The sequence below is a fragment of the Achroia grisella genome, unplaced genomic scaffold, assembly GCF_030625045.1.
Source record: "Achroia grisella isolate CSIRO2021 unplaced genomic scaffold, CSIRO_AGI_Agris_v1 utg478, whole genome shotgun sequence".
In the NCBI taxonomy this organism is placed as follows: domain Eukaryota; kingdom Metazoa; phylum Arthropoda; class Insecta; order Lepidoptera; family Pyralidae; genus Achroia; species Achroia grisella.
In genome coordinates this window covers 274150-295949 of record NW_026712882.1, presented here as the reverse complement: position 1 = coordinate 295949, position 21800 = coordinate 274150, and the positions used below count along the sequence as shown (strand labels likewise).

Sequence of the window (21800 nt, the reverse complement as noted above, 5' to 3'; positions counted from 1 at the left end):
AAAAATCTTTGCAACGAGTTGAGAAAATTACTATTCGAGGGGCGTAAACAACTTTTCATTGAGTATCGACTGAATAATTTCATACTATAAAGTTCTACAAACGTATTTAGAAGAAAAATACTCAATACTTCTATACAATAACGGGCAATTCATCCTGTTATATTCCGTTGCATTTTGCCGGTCCCTTGAACGGATATTGAATTTTCATACCGTTCGTTTATTATTGCAAGTTCGTTTTTATCGCACATTTAAACGGCACGTTTGTTGACAGGAAATTAATGCATCCACTGATTCGATTTATAGTAGATATTTTGATACGTCACTAACAACAGCGGACCAAATATCTTTATTCCAGTTGTTTATTATATACACTTACGGTATATCAAATCTACATTTATTTCGGCAAATAATTCGAACCAGGAAGAACTGATAAGAAACTGCCGATTTTCTACGATATGCGATATGCATATGCGATTGTACATCATTATCATAATACATATTAAACACTAAGAGCAGATAATAATTGTTGTATATCATTTTAATAGTATTCTCGTTTTCGTTAACGTAAGTATTCAAATGAGTACCAGTGGTTATCGGGAAACACTAAAGTTTTATATACAGTAGTAAAATTTTATTACGCACATCTACTTTTAATCTGAACATGTTAACGTTCTCTCTCTTTGCTGTGCCATACAACATTAAACTGTTTGTTCAGCACCTAAGTATATAAATCCGCTCTATTCAATTTGAGTTACAGATTCCTACTTACATACATTACATGTCTACCATAGGCCGGATATATTCTGTGTGCATTCTTATTCAAGAACCTTAATTCATAGCAAATACGTGTAATGAATACTTATCAGATAATATTTAAATAGAATTTTGAAAAAGCTACGCGGAAGACAATGATTTAGTGGTTATTTTGCACACGTAGAAAAATTTATGCGTAAAATGAAACGCTGATGTTAGCAATGTCAGTTCGCGTTGCGGTTTTACTGTGTGAACCTACCCACTATCGACACAAATGCTGTGCAGTCATTTTCAAAAATAGACTACAACAAAAACGCCATTTTAACTACGCATTGGGTACGTTTATTTGTGTTTTATACAAAACTCCTCCAAAACGACTTGAGCTATTCTTATGAAATTTTGTGTATTCGGTTTAAGAGTTTAGGTCTGAGAATAGGACTTGAAACTATTTTTATGCCCTAAGTCATAAGGGTGGTTCATCTTAAAATAATATTTTTGTTTTTTTTTTTTTTGATTCGACATTAAAAATACAACTCTAAATTTCTATCCATATATATGATGATACAATCAACCCTTAATTTGTATAGCGATATTTATATAACAATACAACGTTTGTTTAGGCAGCTAGCATATATTTATATATATATTTAAAAAAAAAAAGATAAAATCCTCTAAGAACTATATTTATTTAATTTACATTAAATTGAAAATATTGTAGAAGGTTGGAATAGACATCTATTATGTTCATATATAAACAAATTATAACAAGTTATTCTAAGGACATAAATGTAACTAAAAATAACTACTTTCAGTATAATAATTTGAAAATACTGGTAAAGAGAATTCGGTTAGATAGACAGTCGTAAAGTTTATAACAAGCCCGGAGCCTGAGGTAGTAGGTATTCACAAAACTGTACTATTTTCGCCCCAGAAGCAAAGTGGGAATCTGAAAATAGTTTATTTCAATGCTATGAACAAACGTTGTTCTGCTATATTTGTTTTCAGCATGGATTCCAGATTTTATTTTTGTTCTACCAAATACTAGACAGGCGCTGAACATTATAACTACGAGCAGTGGTTTGAGACAAGAATCAGGAGTAAAGTCGTATCCGTCAGTCAGGAGTTAGCCTTCAGCAGTTCCTTCCGAGTATTGAGACTTTGAGTGTACTCTACAGTTTATGTTATAGTTGATATTCCATATAGTACTGTTAATAGATGTGGATGATAAATCTAAATATATACAACTCAAAGGTGACTGACATAGTGATCTATCAACGCACAGTCCAAACGGATCGGGCTGAAATTTGGCATGCAGATAGATGTTATGACGTAGGCACCCGCTAAGAAAGGATTTTAATTAATTCTTCCCTCAAAGGGATAAAATTTTTGTCAATTTTAACCCGATCGGGCTGAGACTTTGCATGCATAAAGCTATTATGACGTAGATCCCCTAAGAAAGGACTTTGATAAATTTCACCCCTAAGGGGATAAATTATCGTGACCGAAGCCGCGAGCAACAGCTAGTTAATTTATATTTTTCAATTTACAAATATATTAGGCATGTGAATGAACTAAATAAACTATTTTTTTAATATTGTATAAACTAATAATATTATTTAACATATTATTTTTTTGTCAGTACCGAATGGATATAATATAATATATACATATAATCTTTAACATATGTTAATGATGTAAGTAAGCTAAATTACAGGTGAATGTTTTTAAACGGTCCAGGTGTCGCTAGTTATTTATAACATAAAATGCATATAACACTTATAGAATCTTGGTAATTTAGGAAATCTAAAAATACCAATAGAGCCGCTGTATAAAGTCGCTCTGTAAATCTGAACACGCAAAGTTCGGTGTGCAAAATGCTAACATTGTTAACGTTTTACAGTGCTACATAAATCAACCGTTATTCTGCGCTTCACTCGGCGTCATCAAATCATCGCAACGAACTTTGGGATGTTGGTTCTTTTGTTTGTGATTTTTTTTAACATAGCTTCATTTTGTGTACTAGACAAACTAAAGAAAGAAATAAGTAAACGTAAATTGATAAATAAAAACATTGTTTGTTCAATTATATTTTCTAACTAAGACTAATCTAAGACTAACTGTCTGGTAACACCGAAATCAAATTAAATTAATCCGCGAGACGGCTGCGGTAAGCTCGACCTGACGCTAATCAATGTGATTCAAATACTCATATACTAAATGAAATGTGGACATGTCAAGTTTCATTTTCCACGATATTGATAGTTGACCATACCTCTCACTTCACTATCTGTGCTTACAGACATAAAAGATATGTATATATTTGTATTCTTAGTATTGTTCATTACTAAATATATATATTTTTAAAATTTTGACTAATATAATAAATTACTAGATTAACTGCTTTTCTAAAATCTAAACACCACTTGAGTTTTTTTTTTATATATTACAATTATTCTGTGGAGTCTGTGGAAATAAAAATGCCTGCTCTATTTGGGTCAAGGGTAATTAAAACTTCGTTATCAATACTCAACTTTCGTTTAACAAGATTCATTGTACAAGGAAAGTATAAACGTGAAGAAGTAATAAATTCAAAAACTGAATGTTAATTTTAAATCATAATAATCTTCATTATCAACTAATTGTAAAAAAATATATATTTATTACACATTCAACAAACAAAAGAAGGTAATCAGACATTTTAAAGCTATATACTCTATCAAATATGAGATATAAGACGGGGACCTACCGTCTTCGCTAAGCATATTGTGAATAGAATAGAATAGAATAGAAAATCATTTATTCAAATAAACTTAATTTAAGCACTTTTGAATAGTCATAACAATTTGTTTTTTATCTACCACTCTATATATAAGTGATGAAATAGTGAGATATAAGTGATGAAGAGTCATGACGATGAGGAACTCAACAGATGACATTTCTAGGTATATTTGAATGCAACGTCCATTATCCAATAATAATAATATTAAACGAAAACCTAAATTTATTAGATATGAGAATCCTAACTCAGCTTTCATTATTATCATCACGTGTAGTAATAATGTTCACTGTATACGGTCTCGTTTACACGTAACCTTTTATACAAGTGCGAGTGAGATGGCCATCACCACAGCAGCAAAACGCTCATAAACCGTTCCAAAACGCCATGAACATTAGCAAAGTTCCGCAATATTTGCAGCGGTGTCATAATGCTGACAGGAAAGCCACGGATTAGCCAACGCTGTGACAACCCACAACATTTGTTTTCATGTGTACACAAAAAATGCACAACGCACAGGATTTTTTAAAGGAAAACAGGCTCAGTAAATCCGAACCGTAAATACCAATTACTGTACACATGTTCATTGAATTGGAACGAAATATCGATAGAGATGGCGGAGTTATCGTTACAAACACGAATATTGAATGTCGAAGATTTTCGTACATAAATTTATATAATTATTATTATAGTCATGTAACAACTGGTATTTCTTAAATAAATAATATCGTCTATATTTTTTTATATACATATATTTTTTATCTATTTGTGACTTCTAAACTCTTCTATATGGCTGAAGGACAAAAATAAACTATTTTGGAATGTAAAAAATACATTCGAATTGAGAATCTGCTAATATTTTTGAAAGAACTCATATACTATATATATCTACTTGAAAAGCAGCAAGAACTTCCAGCATCTAATTTGTACATGTTAACTAGTCGAAAATCTTATTAAAAGTTAAAAATAATCTTCTGATGTCGCCCGAGTTTGCGAATAAGATCGTTAGTGAGTTAATTAAGATTGAGGGTTGATTAAACGTTTCCGAGTGTTCCTATGATAGATGATTATTGCTGGCAGAGACTAACTTCCTATTTCACATTCGATAAACATCTTTTACGTAATTAGCGATGCGCCCCGGCTTTGCCCGGATGCGGGTGCAGGTGTATTAGTTGAGGTAGACTGTAATAAGTCCTCTGCGAGGATACCTGAGTCTCACCTATTTCAGCTGCCAAACAGCTTGCTTTTTAATATGTGTTGAGGTTCTAGGGTTCAGATTAAGTAGTGAAATTACAGGATAAGAGGTATGACATCTTAATCCTAAGGAATGGCAATACATGAGTGGTATAGCGGGTGTCCAATAATAACGTGATGTGGTGCTGTTCATTTATATAGACGACGGTTACAGCTTATCAGGTGGATTGTAAACTTGTTTGCTATTTCATTTACATAAATAGTGTCTAGCAAATATAGAAATTATTAGATATTTTGTTTAATTGTCAGCTATATACGGATGCTAGAAGTCTTCTAAGTCTAAGAACCTCTCTTGCTTCCTTCAATATTAATTGAAAGGGCAATATTAAATATGAACATAACGATATTTTATTATTGTTGTTCTAATGGCATTTTAATAAATATATATATGTTATAATCACCTTTACGATTGCTATGCCAACGGTGGATCCTTTTTGCTGAATATATCGAAATGCGACATGGTGGAGAACGAGTTGGTAGCCTAAATGTAAATTAACATTTGGTTTGAGTTAGATTGAAACCTACAATCCCTCCCCTCTCCTCTTGTCACAATCTTCCACGCTCCTGGAAAGGTCGTTATAGATTCTGTTATTTTTTACACGAAGTTTGTGACTCAATCAATATAGACATTGTCTACTATAACGTATAACGTAACTTTGTGGCCTCTAAGAAATAAACTACTAGGCCACGGGGCTCTCAATACTACAATGTTCGGCACAATATTCCTTCGAAATTAGTACTCGACATAAACGGCAACAGTAGCTAGTGGTGTCTATGCAAATAGCTTTATTCGTAGCATCGCCGGTCACACCTGGTCCGGTCTTATTGAAGTTATAAGTTGTGCAAACGGCTGCAGACGGCTCTCTATCATTGAATATTTAGTTCCAAATATCTACTATCTTTATCTTGAACTGAAAACACGTCTTATTGAATTCTGTGGAAGATTCGAGAAGATATATTATTTTCGTAACTTCAGAAACAGAGTTTGTTGCTTTATTTCAAATTGGAAATTTGCAAATTATACGAATAATGAAATTGACATCGTTTGTAAAAAATGTAAGTTCAAAGCAAAGATCCTATTGAAATAAAAATAAATTTATCTATTTGATAAATATATACTCTGCCTGATTCGTTTGTTATATCGATTAAACTCATATCGTATGTAGTGTTGTACTTAACTGATATAATCAAGGTTACCTTTATAGTGGTAGCAAAATGTTTCGGAATTCATTTTTTTTTCATTTCTCAAATATTCTCGCAATGCGCATTCCAATTCCGTTCGTATACCAACATATCGAATGTCATACATCGGCATCAGTAACATGATGCTGATCTATAACATTTTCCCCGCATGATTGATTACAGGTTTCGTGCAAGAAAAACGACCAGCGCTACTCTGGCTTCAAACAGTAAAAAATGTGTTTGATTGAGAAGGAATACCTTGTGCATTTTGAAGTTAGACGAACGTGCAACTGTAGTGAATTTTTACAAAGTTGAAAAGGCGAAAACAGTGACATATAACAATGGAATATGGTTGAACTTCCCTCACCACTCCAACCGAACTGTGCTTCCGAGAATGTTCGCGCAGTGAAACTAGATGCAATTGTTCTAAATTAACATAAACACGAATATATACGACTGGACCTTTAAAAATATTGTACATATAATATATTTAAAAAAAACTTCGTCGTTGTCTACATGTGTTATCTTTAAAATTTCGAAAATTTTTAAGCATCGAAGCGGTTGTCGTATTTTTGTGATATAAATAAAAAAGTTAGCGTAATTTTTTCGATTCTTATATAAGTGGCAAAACTCGGTTGTGATGTGTGTAGTTTGTAAGTTGTATCGTAAGTAAGGTTAAGTTTGGCATATAAGGGTGGGTTTACATGGGAGCGCGCGGGCACCTCGCCCGGTAATGAGGGTCGTGGAGCGTGCGGTGCGTTGTCACGTGATTTCTGGCGCAGGCGCGGCCCGGCGCCGGTAAAATGCGAGAGCGGCGTCGCGCGCTCCACCGCACCGCCGCTCTGCTGTTGACCTGCCTCCTCTTCATCAATCCTCAAGTTGACGCTGCTGGTAAGTTCACCTTTAATTTTATAAGCATCTGGACTCTCATTTGATAAATATTCAAGATCAAAAATAAACTTATCAACCATTTTACATCATAGTAAAAAAATATACATATACAAGCGAATATTACAAATTTTAAAGTTCAACACCACGCTCTTATTTTACAATTCTAAAAAAAGTTTGTTGTTTGGAAATTAAATTATAGAAAATTTTATATCTACTTATATAATCAGAAATAGCATAATACATTTTGTCGTCTGCATAAAGTCTTTACTTTACATAAAATGTCAATATCACAATGAGGAAACTGTAGTTGAAGAAAACAATCACGTCAGCTCTGTTCCAACTTTAGACTACTTACGAATTTTGACAATTTTTCCAGAAAAGTATTAAAGTTATTTACAATCATTCAATATGTAAATTCGTTATTGTACAACTCTCAGATATTTAATGAGATCATAATTATTTCTTAAGATGAACGAGCTACGCGGAAGTATCTCTGATGAAATTCACCATGGGCTAAGGCTGCTTATGACTAAATTAAATGGACGTCTTGTCATTATATTACTATCCTCTTGTGAAATCTGGATCCATGGATAACAAGATTAATTATATTCAGAATTCAGAATATATTTTGCCTTACTTACCCATACTTCAAAGCAATACTTGCAATTAATTATGGCTAGTAAGACAAACTAGATATTGTCTACTAAGCACTGCCATATCCAAACTGGGTCACCCCACCTTACTTTACCTTTTTTTACTATTGTCAATATTTTTATGGACATTTTGTTAGTTCACTATCATCTTTAATAATCATCGTCTTAACCGAAATCATATTACTATACTATAACTGCGGTGACCCCGACGTAAGCAAACTAAATTAAAATATCAAATATTAACAATTTATCAATATACAATCAATATTATCAAAGCAATTACCCAATGCGGGTCGAGAGCATAATTATACAGGTACAATAAATACTAGTTGCAGTTTAACATTTTACTGTATGTGTATACTTTTATTGAACCATAAAATGGGAGATATAAAGCGATTACTCAGTACAGAGGCCGCCGACACGTACATCGTTTAGAATAATGTTTACTTAATCAATATTACAAATGAGAGTCCAAATTTGTAGTAATTAGTGTAATGTAATTTAAGAAGTGTTTAATTTTTAGGATTTATTGTAAAAACGAACTGATAACGTACCTTTATGCGTGTTATATAATTAGATTAATTCGTATTAATTCGTCATATGAACAACTATCATTGGATAGTAATTTTCATGAATCTCGCAAATATATTGCATTGAATATCTGTATTTACTTTTCTCAAAACTTGTGTTGAACTCTTATAGTTTACATTGGGTGCATTACTGGATTCAAATTTAAGTTTAGTAATAATATTTTCTCAATCCGCAATAATGGCATAATGTGTTTCTTCATTTTATGCAGAATAATGTTTCGTATTACCTGACCTGATAGTACTTCTTCGTTATTCTAACATTATTCATATTTATATATACTTACGTATCTAATAATATTACTCTGCGATTTCGCCGTATTTAGAATGATCCATGAAGTAGAAGGTACATATTTTGTCATAGACAAATATTTAAGTATTGATTGTCCATAGTAGGATGTCCGAAGTCATCACGGAAAGTTTTTCCCATGAAAATAATGGCTTTCTGTTTAAATACACTAATTATAAAGCTTCTTCCTATAATTTGACATCGCTCCGAATAATTATCCTTATTAGGGAATTATTGGTTTTTGGTCCCAGTCACTAATGAAGTTTCTATGTAAGCAAGCCTTAATGAAAGATTTGATAGACGGTATATTTATAGTATTTTGAATAACTTAGAATATGATCTCTTTATAAATTTAATATTATATCCTGTATTTAATTTCCGGATATTAGCTACAGTTAGTTTACGAACATTATAAGTACTAATTACTTTTATTTATCACTGTAATGTAATTAGGACAATAATACAAGAAACTTATTTACGTCTGTTTTGTATTATTTGTATGTATTTTATATAATAGTGATATTATTTTTATTGCAAACCCCAGATTGGTTTACTATCCCCCGGAGTAAAGCTTAAAGCTTTCATGGGTTATATCCGTAAATGGTTGTTATTTACATTATATACTATGATATACAGTATCCTAGTTGCTTTTTAGATTAAAGTAATGTTTTTTTCATATAAATATTGTTTTTTATATACCTCTAATTACTCGTACATATAAATTATTCAGGTAATGTAATTTTCACCATTATGAATATCAAATGCAATATTCGTATATTTATTTATTTACTCTTTATTGTCATCATTAGGATGACGGAAGACGGAAGACGTCCACTGCTGGACATAGGCCTCCCCCTCTTTATTGTACTAGAAGTAAATTATAAAGAACATAAACAGAAGTAATAAAGTTGAAAAGGCGGTCTTATCACAGAGGCAATTTCTTCCAGACCACCTTTTGGTATAGGAGAGAAGACAGAATGCGATAGATAGCGCAAGAATGGACTAGATAAATAAAAAGTGCATAGCAATATTATATATGAATAATAATTTACATATAAATGTCAATTTATAACTGCAAACGCTATATTACATACATGATTACAGTGATATTAACATCTGTTACCAGTTGCATCATATAATGATGATTTTCCTTGAATTTTAAAAGCGTAATTTACATACTTCCTGTTACTCAATTTTTGCTTATACGAGCGCCAGCAGACGCCTCGCGAAGGGTTAAACTAGTGGGTTCCGTATGAATACTCTCATATTCAGTGATTAGCATAGAGGAACGTGGGGTACGCATTAACATAAAATTCGGACCAAAAATCGTGTGCCGGGTCTACCCGTCCCGCATAATTATGTATCTACCACCGGTTTATGAAAATGAGAAGTAAAAATGGTTTTATGAGATGACATAAAACGTTTGGGCTTGACTACGAAACTGTTGTTCTCGAGTAAAGCCAAGTCGACATTGGCTCGTATAAGCCTTGATGCCAATTATTTCCAAGTTTCTGAAATTGACCAACAATTGGACATTGGATTGTTCTGGATATTAAAGGAACTGTTTTCGTAGTCAATTTTATTCCGCTCTGGAAGTTTGAAAAGTTTCAACTATTTAATTACAAAGTCCGTTGTACTGATAGTCGTATATTGCTGACTTATAGTATGAGCCAGTAAGTATTGTATATTTTACACAATAATAGATTGATTATAGTGAATAATATTCAGTTGTTCATAATGTCTTTGAGAAAGGATATTTGCACTAACTTGGTTTCTAAAACGTAGCAATGTAATAATGAAAATTCATTACCCCCACAACCACACATATACTGTAAGTGTAACATATTATTATCTCCAGCTATAAATAATATTTTTATAAAACAAACTCATAGCTTTCGCATCACCGCTTGCTTCATCTACTAAATCACGGAATGCGATTGGTTGTCACTATCATTTACAGAATTTCTTTCGGAGGGTTCATATATACTCCAATAATACATGCGTAGTTATTATCTCCGTCATATACACTGTACTGACTTATTCAGTCACACACGCGAAGTTCAACATAATATTGTAGCGATTACAAAAAGCTGTCATCGTATCGATATGTACTTTAACTCTTTGATACCATGTGTCGACGATTTGGAAAATATGATGGTATTACCGGCTCTTATTGTTGTTTTACTTCTTAAATTGTTATTATGCTAACATTACGGACACGCGGCGCATGTCATTTGCATAAGCTGGCTGAAGCGGGCGCGGCTGCGTTGGCGATAAAACGGCCGGCGTCGAACTTATGAACGCAATTAATATACCAAATGATACAACACCGTCCGCTCACTAAACCAAATTATCCTTTTTACCAACCCTTCCACTGAGTCCGCTGCTCGACCGCACTCTGCCCACAACATTAATTTTCGATTAAGAATTTTATTGCGATCGTAAACCGAAAAAAATGGCTTTACGCTTGCACATATTGGAATAAGTAAAAAAAAATCCGATTAGATGTCTTTACGGCACTCAGGAATATATATTAGAGACGTGACTATCTATCTAGTCGATTACGAGTGTCGAATCGATTCGTCAAAAAAATTACGGCGCTGACTTTGATTTGCATTTTAATATACACAAGGGGATACCGTGGAACGAACCTGTCATATTGTGGAAAAGTGATCGGATGTAAAGTAGACATGCGGGAATCGATGGAAAACAATCGATTTACATACAGAAGGCGAGGGGTATAACGAGGTCGCTCTGATAATAGAGAAAATGTGGAGTATTTACCGTTATGAAATTGTTTGTATACTGTACAATATTACTGTACAGTAATACAGCATTGTTATGTGTATTTACTTATATATATTTATTGTAATGATACGTTATTGAGAGAAATACTTTATTGTAGGTGTGTATAAATGGAATATAGACACCATGGAATAAATTACTACCTTTACAATTGATTGAAAATTTAATAACATACCACGACATTGCGATGTACTATGATGTATTCGTGTGGATTATTATCTGATATTAGTTTCCATGGTTCTATTTGTTTCTGAAAAATAACACCAATCAATCAACTAACTCTAAGTACTGAGTTCATAAAATAATTGCAATTTTTCCACGTTTTTTTTTCGTAATGTAATTTATCACAATTTTATAAACTGCATATATTGAGAATATACAATAGAATTCCTAATTGCAACCGCAACATGAACCGTAATTACGTTCTTTAGTTGTCCCTTAACAATACCACCTCTATACACTATTAAATGGCGAGGATCCAGCCATTCGTTCGCCGAGAACAAATCAGAACAACCGCAAACGACGCCGCCACGTGTCTACTCGAGAACATAATCTATATGCTAATACATCCACGTCAGATCTGACGATACGGCTAGGTTTACGCGATATTTTGCAATACATCGATCATAGTATATTAAACAGCGAGTTATGTTCCTGTTATACTGTCTTATTTGTAAATGTATTTTTGTTTAAAATGCTAACTATTTGACGGCTTCAGTAGTGTAGCGGTTTAGCACACCGCTTTATCTTCGATGGTCCCAGGTTCGATTCCTCGCACATGTCCGATAATGCTTTTAAAATACAATATTAATATTGATGGATTATCATTAATACTTATGTATTTTTACTGAAATTTACGTGTAACATTGTAGAATGCAATAGGTAAATAAATTACATAATTAATTAATAATATATAACGATACGAGTAAATGACACGGTTCTACAGTTTCAGTGCAGTAATTAAAACAAGCGCATTATAGAAATTATTGTATTCATTTTTAAATATCTACTTCTGAAACCTTTATCGTTCGATGTCGTGAAATTATATTTCAAAGCAATGTCTGCTTGTGGTTAATGTCACAAGAAACTGACGTTACTTATTGAGATATATCAAATATTTTAGAAGAATACTTCATAGTTATACTCTAGAAATGATAATAATTAAATTTAAAATATTTAGATTGTAAAGTTATCTAACAGATAAACTGTAATTCCGTCTGACAATGTGACAAATATCTTTAATGCAGAAAAGACCTTATAGGATTCTTCTAATACAGAAATATTTCGTGTGCGGCCCTGACATTTCGGAGATCCATATCACGATGTCACACGTGTAATAAGAATGATCGAGTTGCCAGAACAGATAAGAAAATGTTACAAACCGAACTGTTTCAATTGAAAATCATTGTATGTTTGCTATTATTGTTTCCAGATTACCAGATCTTTATGGAGTAGAAATATTATTTAGTCAAATAAACTTAATATAAGCACTTTTAAATTGTCATAAAATTTAATTTTTGGTTCTACTAACTGACAACTGCTAATTTCCAAAAGCCGAGTCATCACTAGGCGTAATTATCCCAATATTGTCAAGAATTATTTTGTAAAGATTTTCAAAACGTCACTTTGTATGAATTTACTGAGGAGTAGATTAAAAAAGTAAGTATTCAAAAGCGCTTGAATTTAAGTTTATTTAAATAAATACGTTTTATATATTCCATTTGAACATTGGGACGCTTACAGTATTGAAGGTATGTTACATTTAAAAAAAGAGATTAGTTATTAAAAATTACCAAATTCAATCAAATTGAATATTACCAAAGAGAAGGAACGCCTTTTTATATTTTCAAGTAGATTCACACAAATGTAGTAAGTATACTTTCAATACTTATTCATAGAAAATTAAATCAAATATACATTGTCATTCGCAATATAGACGCACTAGTTTATTAAATAAATAATGACCTAATTAGCCAGACCAACAATGTAGTTTTGTGTTACTTGTCCGTGACAGGTAGATGAAATAGATTTGAGAGTCTGTGGTCTAAAGGCTAAGATAGACAATACAAACAAACTCTGACAACCGAGGGATAAAGAGGGATAAAATGAAAATAAAAAAGCCACTGCGCTTACAATGTCAAAGTCGCAAGGTCAACGCGGTAACACCTGGCGTCGGCAAGGTCGTCTGTTATATAATTGTAGACTTATGACCTTATTTATAAAAAGTAATACCTATTACGAATTCATTTAAACTGTCAAAACGTTCCGTCACTTTTTTTCTTATGCAGAAAATTGTGAGAAAAAAGGGACAGCAATTCTATAATTATATTAAGATTATTATACGTTTGATGTTTTTAAGAATATGAAGATTAATGTTCAGTTACATCACCGGTAGAAAATTGTAATGTGATATAAATATGTTGAATTTATTTTTCTTAAATTATGTTGTTGATAAGTTGTATTCATAGATCAAATTTAAGATTTTTATTATGATTTGTCTCTAAAGCGTTAATTGTTATATTTGCACGGATGTCTATGTCCAAGACTATCTTATATCTCCAGGTTTGACTATAAATCTTGCGTTTTATTATCAAACATTCAATTGTAATGAATTCTCCCTCAAATATAGCGTACCGCGGCCTCGGTTGCGAACGCCTGCGGTACATTTACCTTATGAATATGAATGAGCGATAATTCTGGAGCACTTCTAGATAGCTGTTATTGTTATTTTGAATACGATTTCTCGTATCGACTGTCCCTGTGCTTTGTTAGCTCCAAAAACAATTGAAAATGCTTAATACAATATTTCACGCTTACCTCTAAAATTTTTGTTCATAATCTAAATAAATGAATTATTTTATGAACAAATAATAGAATTTTCTGCTATGTAGATTCATAATTTAAAATTCTGAATGTATGTAGTCAAATAATGTATATCTGTATATTCTTATACAATTATAAATGTAATGTTTTTAATATCAATTTATATATATATTGGATATTGTATATTCTTGAGACATGTTTCATTTGTATTACTGCACCGACAATAATATTTCTCAGCACCACTCATGGTTTATTGGTAGATAACATCGCAAGGTATTTAATCTGCTATATGCTTTATGTACGTATTGGCAACTATCTTAGGACTTACTGATCTATAATCATTTTATATAACATTTAAAATTCAAAAGGGACTAATAAGTATATTGGAATCGATTTAAATACTTCTGAACATAATTTCATAGTGAATAACCATTGATAGTAGCTATCTGCACCAAATAAACATATCGTAATAATACTTTTAGTTACATTTTACAAAGTACACTAATAATAATCTTAAACACTGGCAACACAAAAGACATCTAAAATTTCAGCCAACAGCCTTCACCGGCTGATAGATATTAATCCCTCGCCAATAATCGCTTCTGATAAGAGATTTTCTTTGGATCCCCAGTAATGGAAAGTTTCTGCATGGGCGGACAGTCTTATTTAAGTTTAATAACGGTTCGCCCATTGTGGGGTTTATCGTGATTGCAGTGCACTGTTTGGAGTTTGGCAAGACAATAAGTTAATAGATTTTGTGACTTATATATAAAACATGTCATGCAACCTGAACTATGATTTCCTATAACTTTGGCCAATGCAAACCCATTCGATGTAAGAACTTCTGTTATGTATTATTCTATAGGAAGCTGCTGACATTAAATGGTACATAATTCTTAATAGCTAATGCAACTAATCTAAATTAATAAATTGAGTGTTCTTTTTTGTGGTGATAATATATATATATACTGCATTTTGAAACCCCCTACGATCAATCCTCCGTCTAACCCAAACGGGGATCGAAATTACGACGGCCTGAGCCGAGATTCGAACCCCCACATAAGAGGTCCCCTCAGACTAAAGACATAACCGTCAGGCGGGAGTTGTCCTTCAGCCACTCCATAAGTCCTTCCGCGGGTTTGAAGTGCCATCTGCACTCGCCCCCTAACGTCCGGTGAAACTGTAAAGGCCAGCTGCGGCCAACATCATTAGAGTAGTCCGAAAATTTAAAATCAGTAATGTTAGAATTTTATATTTCCAACGTATATATATAGATGTAGTAGTCATTGGTTTGATATGAGTCTGTCTGGTTTCGATAAAACAAGATAATATAATGATAAGAGGAGGAACCTCTTTGACATTTAGTTTCTTATCTTAAAGTTTCCTCAATACAATATCTGTTTCTTAATCAATTGTTCATTGCTTTGTCTTATGCGGAAACAGTACAGTATTAACGTGGAAGAAAGATACTCGTATAGGCTAAATTTGTTCTTCATTAATATCTTATATGAGTGTGTCTTATATGAGTAGTCTTACACGAGATGTACATTCTTTTGAGCTGACTTACCTCTGGCAGAATAATAAGGAAAAGTGTAATGTAAAGTAGTTGAAATAATACGCTGAATTATTAGAATTTACAAATACAAATAATTCATGAATATAAAATATAATATAGAAATCAGTAGGAAAAAAATTACATTGTTCTTTGTTAACAAGTTTTATTTGTAACAGCGTTTCCAGTATCGAAGGAATATCGATACTATCTATTCCTTTGAGATATTCTTTAGAGTCGATATAAAGTTAAGTTTATAATTTTAATTTAATCAACGTTAGTTCTCTTTTATTTTATTTATGTTCCATTATTTCTGTTCTTTTTCACGATTGTTCAGGGGAACAACTCTCGTTATTACTAGAACAGTTCTAAACTATTTACATTGTTGTCCCTCAAAAAGTATTTTTTTATATTGTTACTTCCGTTATGTAATATTACGTTATCTGTGCTTTCGGGAAATATTTAGCTACCATAGTTATTTCAGAAATTAGGACACAGTGATATTTTAATTTAGCTATCAGATTAGTATAATTGCGTTGTACTAAGTTATATTTAGTAACAAAGTCCTGTATTCGTTATTTAATACTAACACTACAAAAATTAGCGATGCAGAGGTGAATCTTTTCCTGAGAACGCAGGCAAACAAGTCCGGGGAGATAAGCTGCATTCAAGGGAAAATTGTGAAAACGTCGAGAGCTGCCGACAAAGAACCTTATTAACCTGCCACTAACTAATGGACGATAGGGTTACAGAATGACCCGAGAGGAAAGGTCGGAGAACCTTTGTAATGGTAATATGGGATGTTGTAATTTTAACTCCACTTTGTAAGTTATTTTAGCTTTGATACTGCATCGGCGTGTGCTCTAATTATTATTTTTATTTTATTATATTTTTCTTAGTTTTATAAGACTGCTATCGAATCGAGCTTTCTAATTTATGTATATTTTAATCTTAGGCATGGATATGGGCCATTCATTAGGACCTAACAAGCTAGGATTAGCTTGTTAGGTCCTAATGAATGTTCTTTCGTCTAATTCGTCAGAATTATAATAGAAAATATGATGGTCATAAACTGTTAAAAAAATTTGCAACTTTTTCAGTTTTTTCTTCATTTGTCACATACAAATATTCATATTCGGTTCTATTAAACTTTTTTGACTTTAGGGTAAAGGTGAATGCTAAAAGATCGAATTCTCGCCCCTCTAAAGATGGCATCTCGAGTGCTGCATAGACCTCTTTCCTTTGAAGGTTTTTCATTGCTTTATGTTAGGGTAGACGGAATGTTAACTAGTGTGAGGTGTGGGCAGCCGGCGATGAAAGGAGATGTACACAAGATATATGCATAGTTTAGTCGTCGCTTTTGCTTTGCCAAAGTTAATGGAACTTGCAAAAGAAGTGTTATGAAAGAGTGTGCCTTATCTTCCTTTAATAGTTTCACGTTACAATGAGACTTTAATATGTATAGAAAAATATAATGAGGTTAGGTTTATAGTTATATTTTGTACATGATAACAATTATTTGCGACTGGTCTAGAATACTTGTGTACTACTAGTACTATACAAGTATTCTAGAACAGTATTAGTAGTAATACTAGCTTTTGATGAATTTTAACATTATTTGGAATGAAAATGTTAATATGTTACGTATTTCCTTATAATAATCTAGTAAGATTACTGTATATATATATGTTTGAATATTCTATTGATGCAAATGGGAAGCCGTTATTAAATATTAATTCAAAAATACGTTACACGTTTGTTTTCAATGTTTTATGTGAATGCTGTTTTCAATTTATGATAATTCCGAGCGTTATTTCTAAATAATTATGCATTTTAAACATTTCGTTTAATTAAAATTTCTAAGAAGATGTCAGAATGTAAATAGAGGGATAAATTTAATGTACCATTAGTTTTATAAAAGTATCTTATTTTATTTACTAAACGTTTGTTAATTTGAAAGTTGCTTCGTTGTTCTGTCGTTAGAGAACTAATTTTGTTACTTTTTGTTTAGGACTAATTTACATAGCTGTGTGTATAATTCTAGATGTTTTGGAGCTAGTATTCTTGTTTTCATATTATTTTACTCTATATTATGTCATCTACATTGCCCAATGCTGTTTATAAGAGTTACACATCAGCAAATTTATTTTATTAGTGATCGATGGGCCATGAAGTGTTGATGTCACTCCACATAACTCCTGTCTCTGCAGGATTCTCTATCAAAATGTCGTGCTCTAATGCTTTCATAGCTAAATATGGCATGCGTTTACTCAGCCAAAAGTGTTTGTGTATTAATATAATAAAGTCTGTATTATTTTATTGTAATAAAACGTTTAAGCAAACATATAATTTTTAATATCGATAAAATTTTTGGAATTTATTTTATCCATTACAAACATAAGCAATTGAATTTTTCTTATTTAGAATATTACTATAGATAGTAACGTTTTATATTGTAAACTCATCTACTATTCTAAACTTTTAATATATAGACATGGAGCTTAACAGTAACGTGTTTTGAAGCATGTTACCTAACTGAAGTTAGAAGTTCGTTATAAGTAAAACGTGTGCTTTAATTTTGCCCCCACTCGAGGGAAATCTACGGTGTTTCCGGTGAAATTAGTAATTGAATTATGGACCAGTTTCACGGGTTTCGGATGAACTCCCTAATAGTCTACTTGTAGCGTATGTATTGTATCGTCATGGTAACCAACAATCGCCCCAATGAGAAATTTTCCCATAAGAGAAAAACTTATCCTTTTTACCACCCTGGCTAGGGGGTATGGCATAGATTTTGTTCTTACACTGCTGTATTTGTGCTTCTCTAGTGTAGTATCAACCGATCTAGTATTACTGATGTCAGACTTATTGTTTTTTTTTTAACAAAATGCTTTTATATTCTTCCATCCTTTCTGGGCTATAACATTAAGGCTATAAATAATATAACTTCGAAAAAAATTTTTTATAGGTAAACATATGTTATAATTAAAAATAATTATATTTATAACATTTGAAAATTATACAAATCTTCCAGTCAAATACGGACAAATTCACCCTACATTTTAGAGAAGGTTCGCCTTCCCTAAAGCCGGATTATGAAAATATTTTCATCTGTACCCATTACTCTTAAAATATAGGTCGAATATTTTATGTTGCTGCATACACTGCCTAGTACGAATAATTGCAAAAAACAAATCTGCATAGTAATTTGTTTGTTATCTAACTCCACTCGTTTCACATGTATCAATGGACCCGATATTTCGAATCGATACATTAATAAAATTGATTAAAAATTATTCGAGAATACTGAATACAGGATTGAACAGGATATTAAGCACTATTAAGTATTCTGTAGTTATAAGTAGATATATACACTAATTAAGGGCTTAAGACCAATGGCAATCTTTCGGTAAATACATTTTCGCTGCCATACGCGTAAGATAGAATGAAACAGCAATTTACAGTGTTATCTTTTGCTAATGTATGGGAAAAGAAGTTTAATTGGTAGTTATTACATTTTATTGTAGGTTATAGGTGTAGAATTAGCGGGAGTAATTTAGTAAGTTATATTTAATTTATATAGCTTTCGAATTACATACTCGAAGTACTAAAATCTCGTAAATATAGAACATAGAATTTGTCATATAATTTCAATCCTTTACAAAATTGTCTGCACATAGATAAAAATTCTATAGTACGTACAAAATTGCCGACATCTATGGCTACGCCATCATCTAGTTTTTATCAAAAACAGACAATAAATAAAATCTACCGTACATTTTTATGCAAACAACGCAACTAGCCAGTAGCAGTATTCGACAACAAAAATAAAATATTCGCACAAATGTACATTTCATGTTTCATGCCTTGTCCAATATTATTACATGGTGGATTCAAACTAAGTAAAATATACCCTAACGTGTTCGTTTTATAGTCATTGTAAAATATAACTTATTACCTGCATTTTGGTATACTTTTGCCTTCATATATTGTATATCCAGATAGTGTATTCTTCTTTTATTAAGAATGCCCTAGTTTTGCACGCAATACCCCGAGTATTGCGTGCATAACTAGGGCATTCTAAATTCCCGACTATTGGATGGAAATCTATGATACTAACTCATGCCCATTACCTAGTCGACCCCGTATGTCCCTAGAGCGATGAATTTAATATAGTTATATAATAAAGGTTTTCTTAAAAACAATTGCTAATAGTAATAAAAATAATATATATAAAAAATAAGCGTAGTCCAAAAATTCAAGACACCGACTGTCAGTGAGTTTTGTAGTTACTAGCAAGTGGTAATGATGACCGTATACTAAAAATATTAAGAAGGCAGGTAGACAGATTTGTTTGTCGTAATTATTGTTTACATCCACTTTTTTTACCATCATCTTTATTTGACCAAGACGTTTCTAACAGCGTCGAAATATTGGAGGCACATAAATAATATTCTTATGGTAAATAATATCCCTTTACTTACGCTAGTCATATAATACGTAACGAATATTTCCTTATTTTGCTGCGGTTTTATTTAAAACCAGCAAGAAATTAAATTATATCCCACAACTCTTATTTAATTATGTAAATGATTTCTCGAAAATAGCTTTAACGATTATTTGGGGCGAGAATTCGATTTATCAAAGTCCCGTTTACGAGGAAACTTCTTTTGCTTTAATAAAAAAAAATGTCTGCGTGAAGCTCCGAGCGCCGTCAACCGACTTCATTCCTTTTTTAATTTGATGTACGGGGCGTAAACAAAAATATCTCGAGATATCTTAAACAGTTCACCTTCAAACTTAGTTTAATGAACAACCAAATCTTAAAGGATTACTTGGAAACTCCATTATTATCTTGATACCTGTTACTTGCACCGTTGCGAGTTTCTAACAGTTATTTATTTTGTGTGTAAACTTAGATTAAGGTGCAAATACATTGCGGGTGCAACAATACCATTTGCTATTCGATATTATATTTAGCTAATAATTAATTAATTTGTTAACAGATTCATCTTTTTTGCATTTTAATACTGTATATGTCCAGGCTAAAGTAATTACATCGGTATGGCAACGAAGTAAATTCCTTTTTATTTCCAAAATATCTTCGACGGCTGTATTAATAAAGCACATTTGTCCTTTATTTATATATTATATCAATGAAGAGACGAAAACGGAATTAAAATCCTAGTTTAGCCTTTCCATTGTGATAGTAATAATCAAATATTTTTTTCTACATCTCTTTACCTCTTATTGGGAGAAACCAATGCTTAACCTTAGATTATTAGTAGCCTATAGATTTCCGTATTAAGTAATAGAAATAGAAATAATCCTTATTTAAATAAACTTAATATAAGCACTTTTGAAAAGCCAAGTTTTTTTATTCTACTGATTCTAAGTGTTCCAAGTATGACTAACGTGATGTTATATCAAGCTGTTAAGGTATCAAGATGCAACAAGCATATACATAGTACATAAATGAGTATGAGTAGGTAAATAGCATTATATGACACAAAGTATGCTACATTTTTTTTATCTGTGACTCGTACTCAAAAGATCCGTTCGCAGATACTTATAGTATTTGATTTCTAAACTAGACAAATTACCCCATTACGTCGGCTTTATCGTTTTGTATTCCGCTAATATCTCAAAGTTGGGACACGTCTTTTCTTGAAACAAGTAAATTACTCACTTAGGCGTGCGTCAGACGCATAATTTGAAGCTTAAAATTTCCTCGCCATAACTTTTACCATCGTCATCTCAGCTTCTTTAAGATCATAATGGCTTCTTTTAAGGCGTCTTGTTAAAATGCCTGCAAAGTTGACTAGATAGTCCATGGAAATAAAGTTGAGAATTGCTACGAAACTTGAACAATCATCTCCAATAAATTGCTTCATAAGAAACTCCAAATGAACGTTTCATTATTTTTTTATAAACACTTCAATATTCTGATATATAGCACTTTTGGAATTAACGCTGTAGTGAATAAAAATACAGGATAAGTGGCATAACATCTTAGTATTTTTATTGGCAATACACAAATTATATGACGGGCATTCAATGTTAACGTTATATTTGTAGTGCTGTTCATAGAATATTCGCGACGGTTGCATTTACAATCAGCTTATTTGCTATTCGGATTACATAAAAAAACTATTTCGCTTAAAATAAATCAAGCTGTTACCGGTTAAGAAGCGTAGTATATACAAGTATATATGTATGTATATATGTATATAAG

General features: G+C 31.9%; 1 protein-coding gene across 6 annotated transcripts in view; it reads left to right on the top strand.

The window, feature by feature from the left end:
• The window catches only part of LOC131845693 (tyrosine-protein phosphatase Lar), a 408432-nt gene that overhangs the window by 177751 nt on the left and 208881 nt on the right, over positions 1-21800 (top strand). For all 6 annotated transcript variants that reach the window (XM_059194792.1, XM_059194790.1, XM_059194791.1 and 3 more), the window contains exon 3: positions 6748-6856. In XM_059194792.1, the coding sequence (XP_059050775.1) occupies positions 6748-6856 (109 nt within the window). The remainder of the gene's footprint in view (positions 1-6747; positions 6857-21800) is intronic.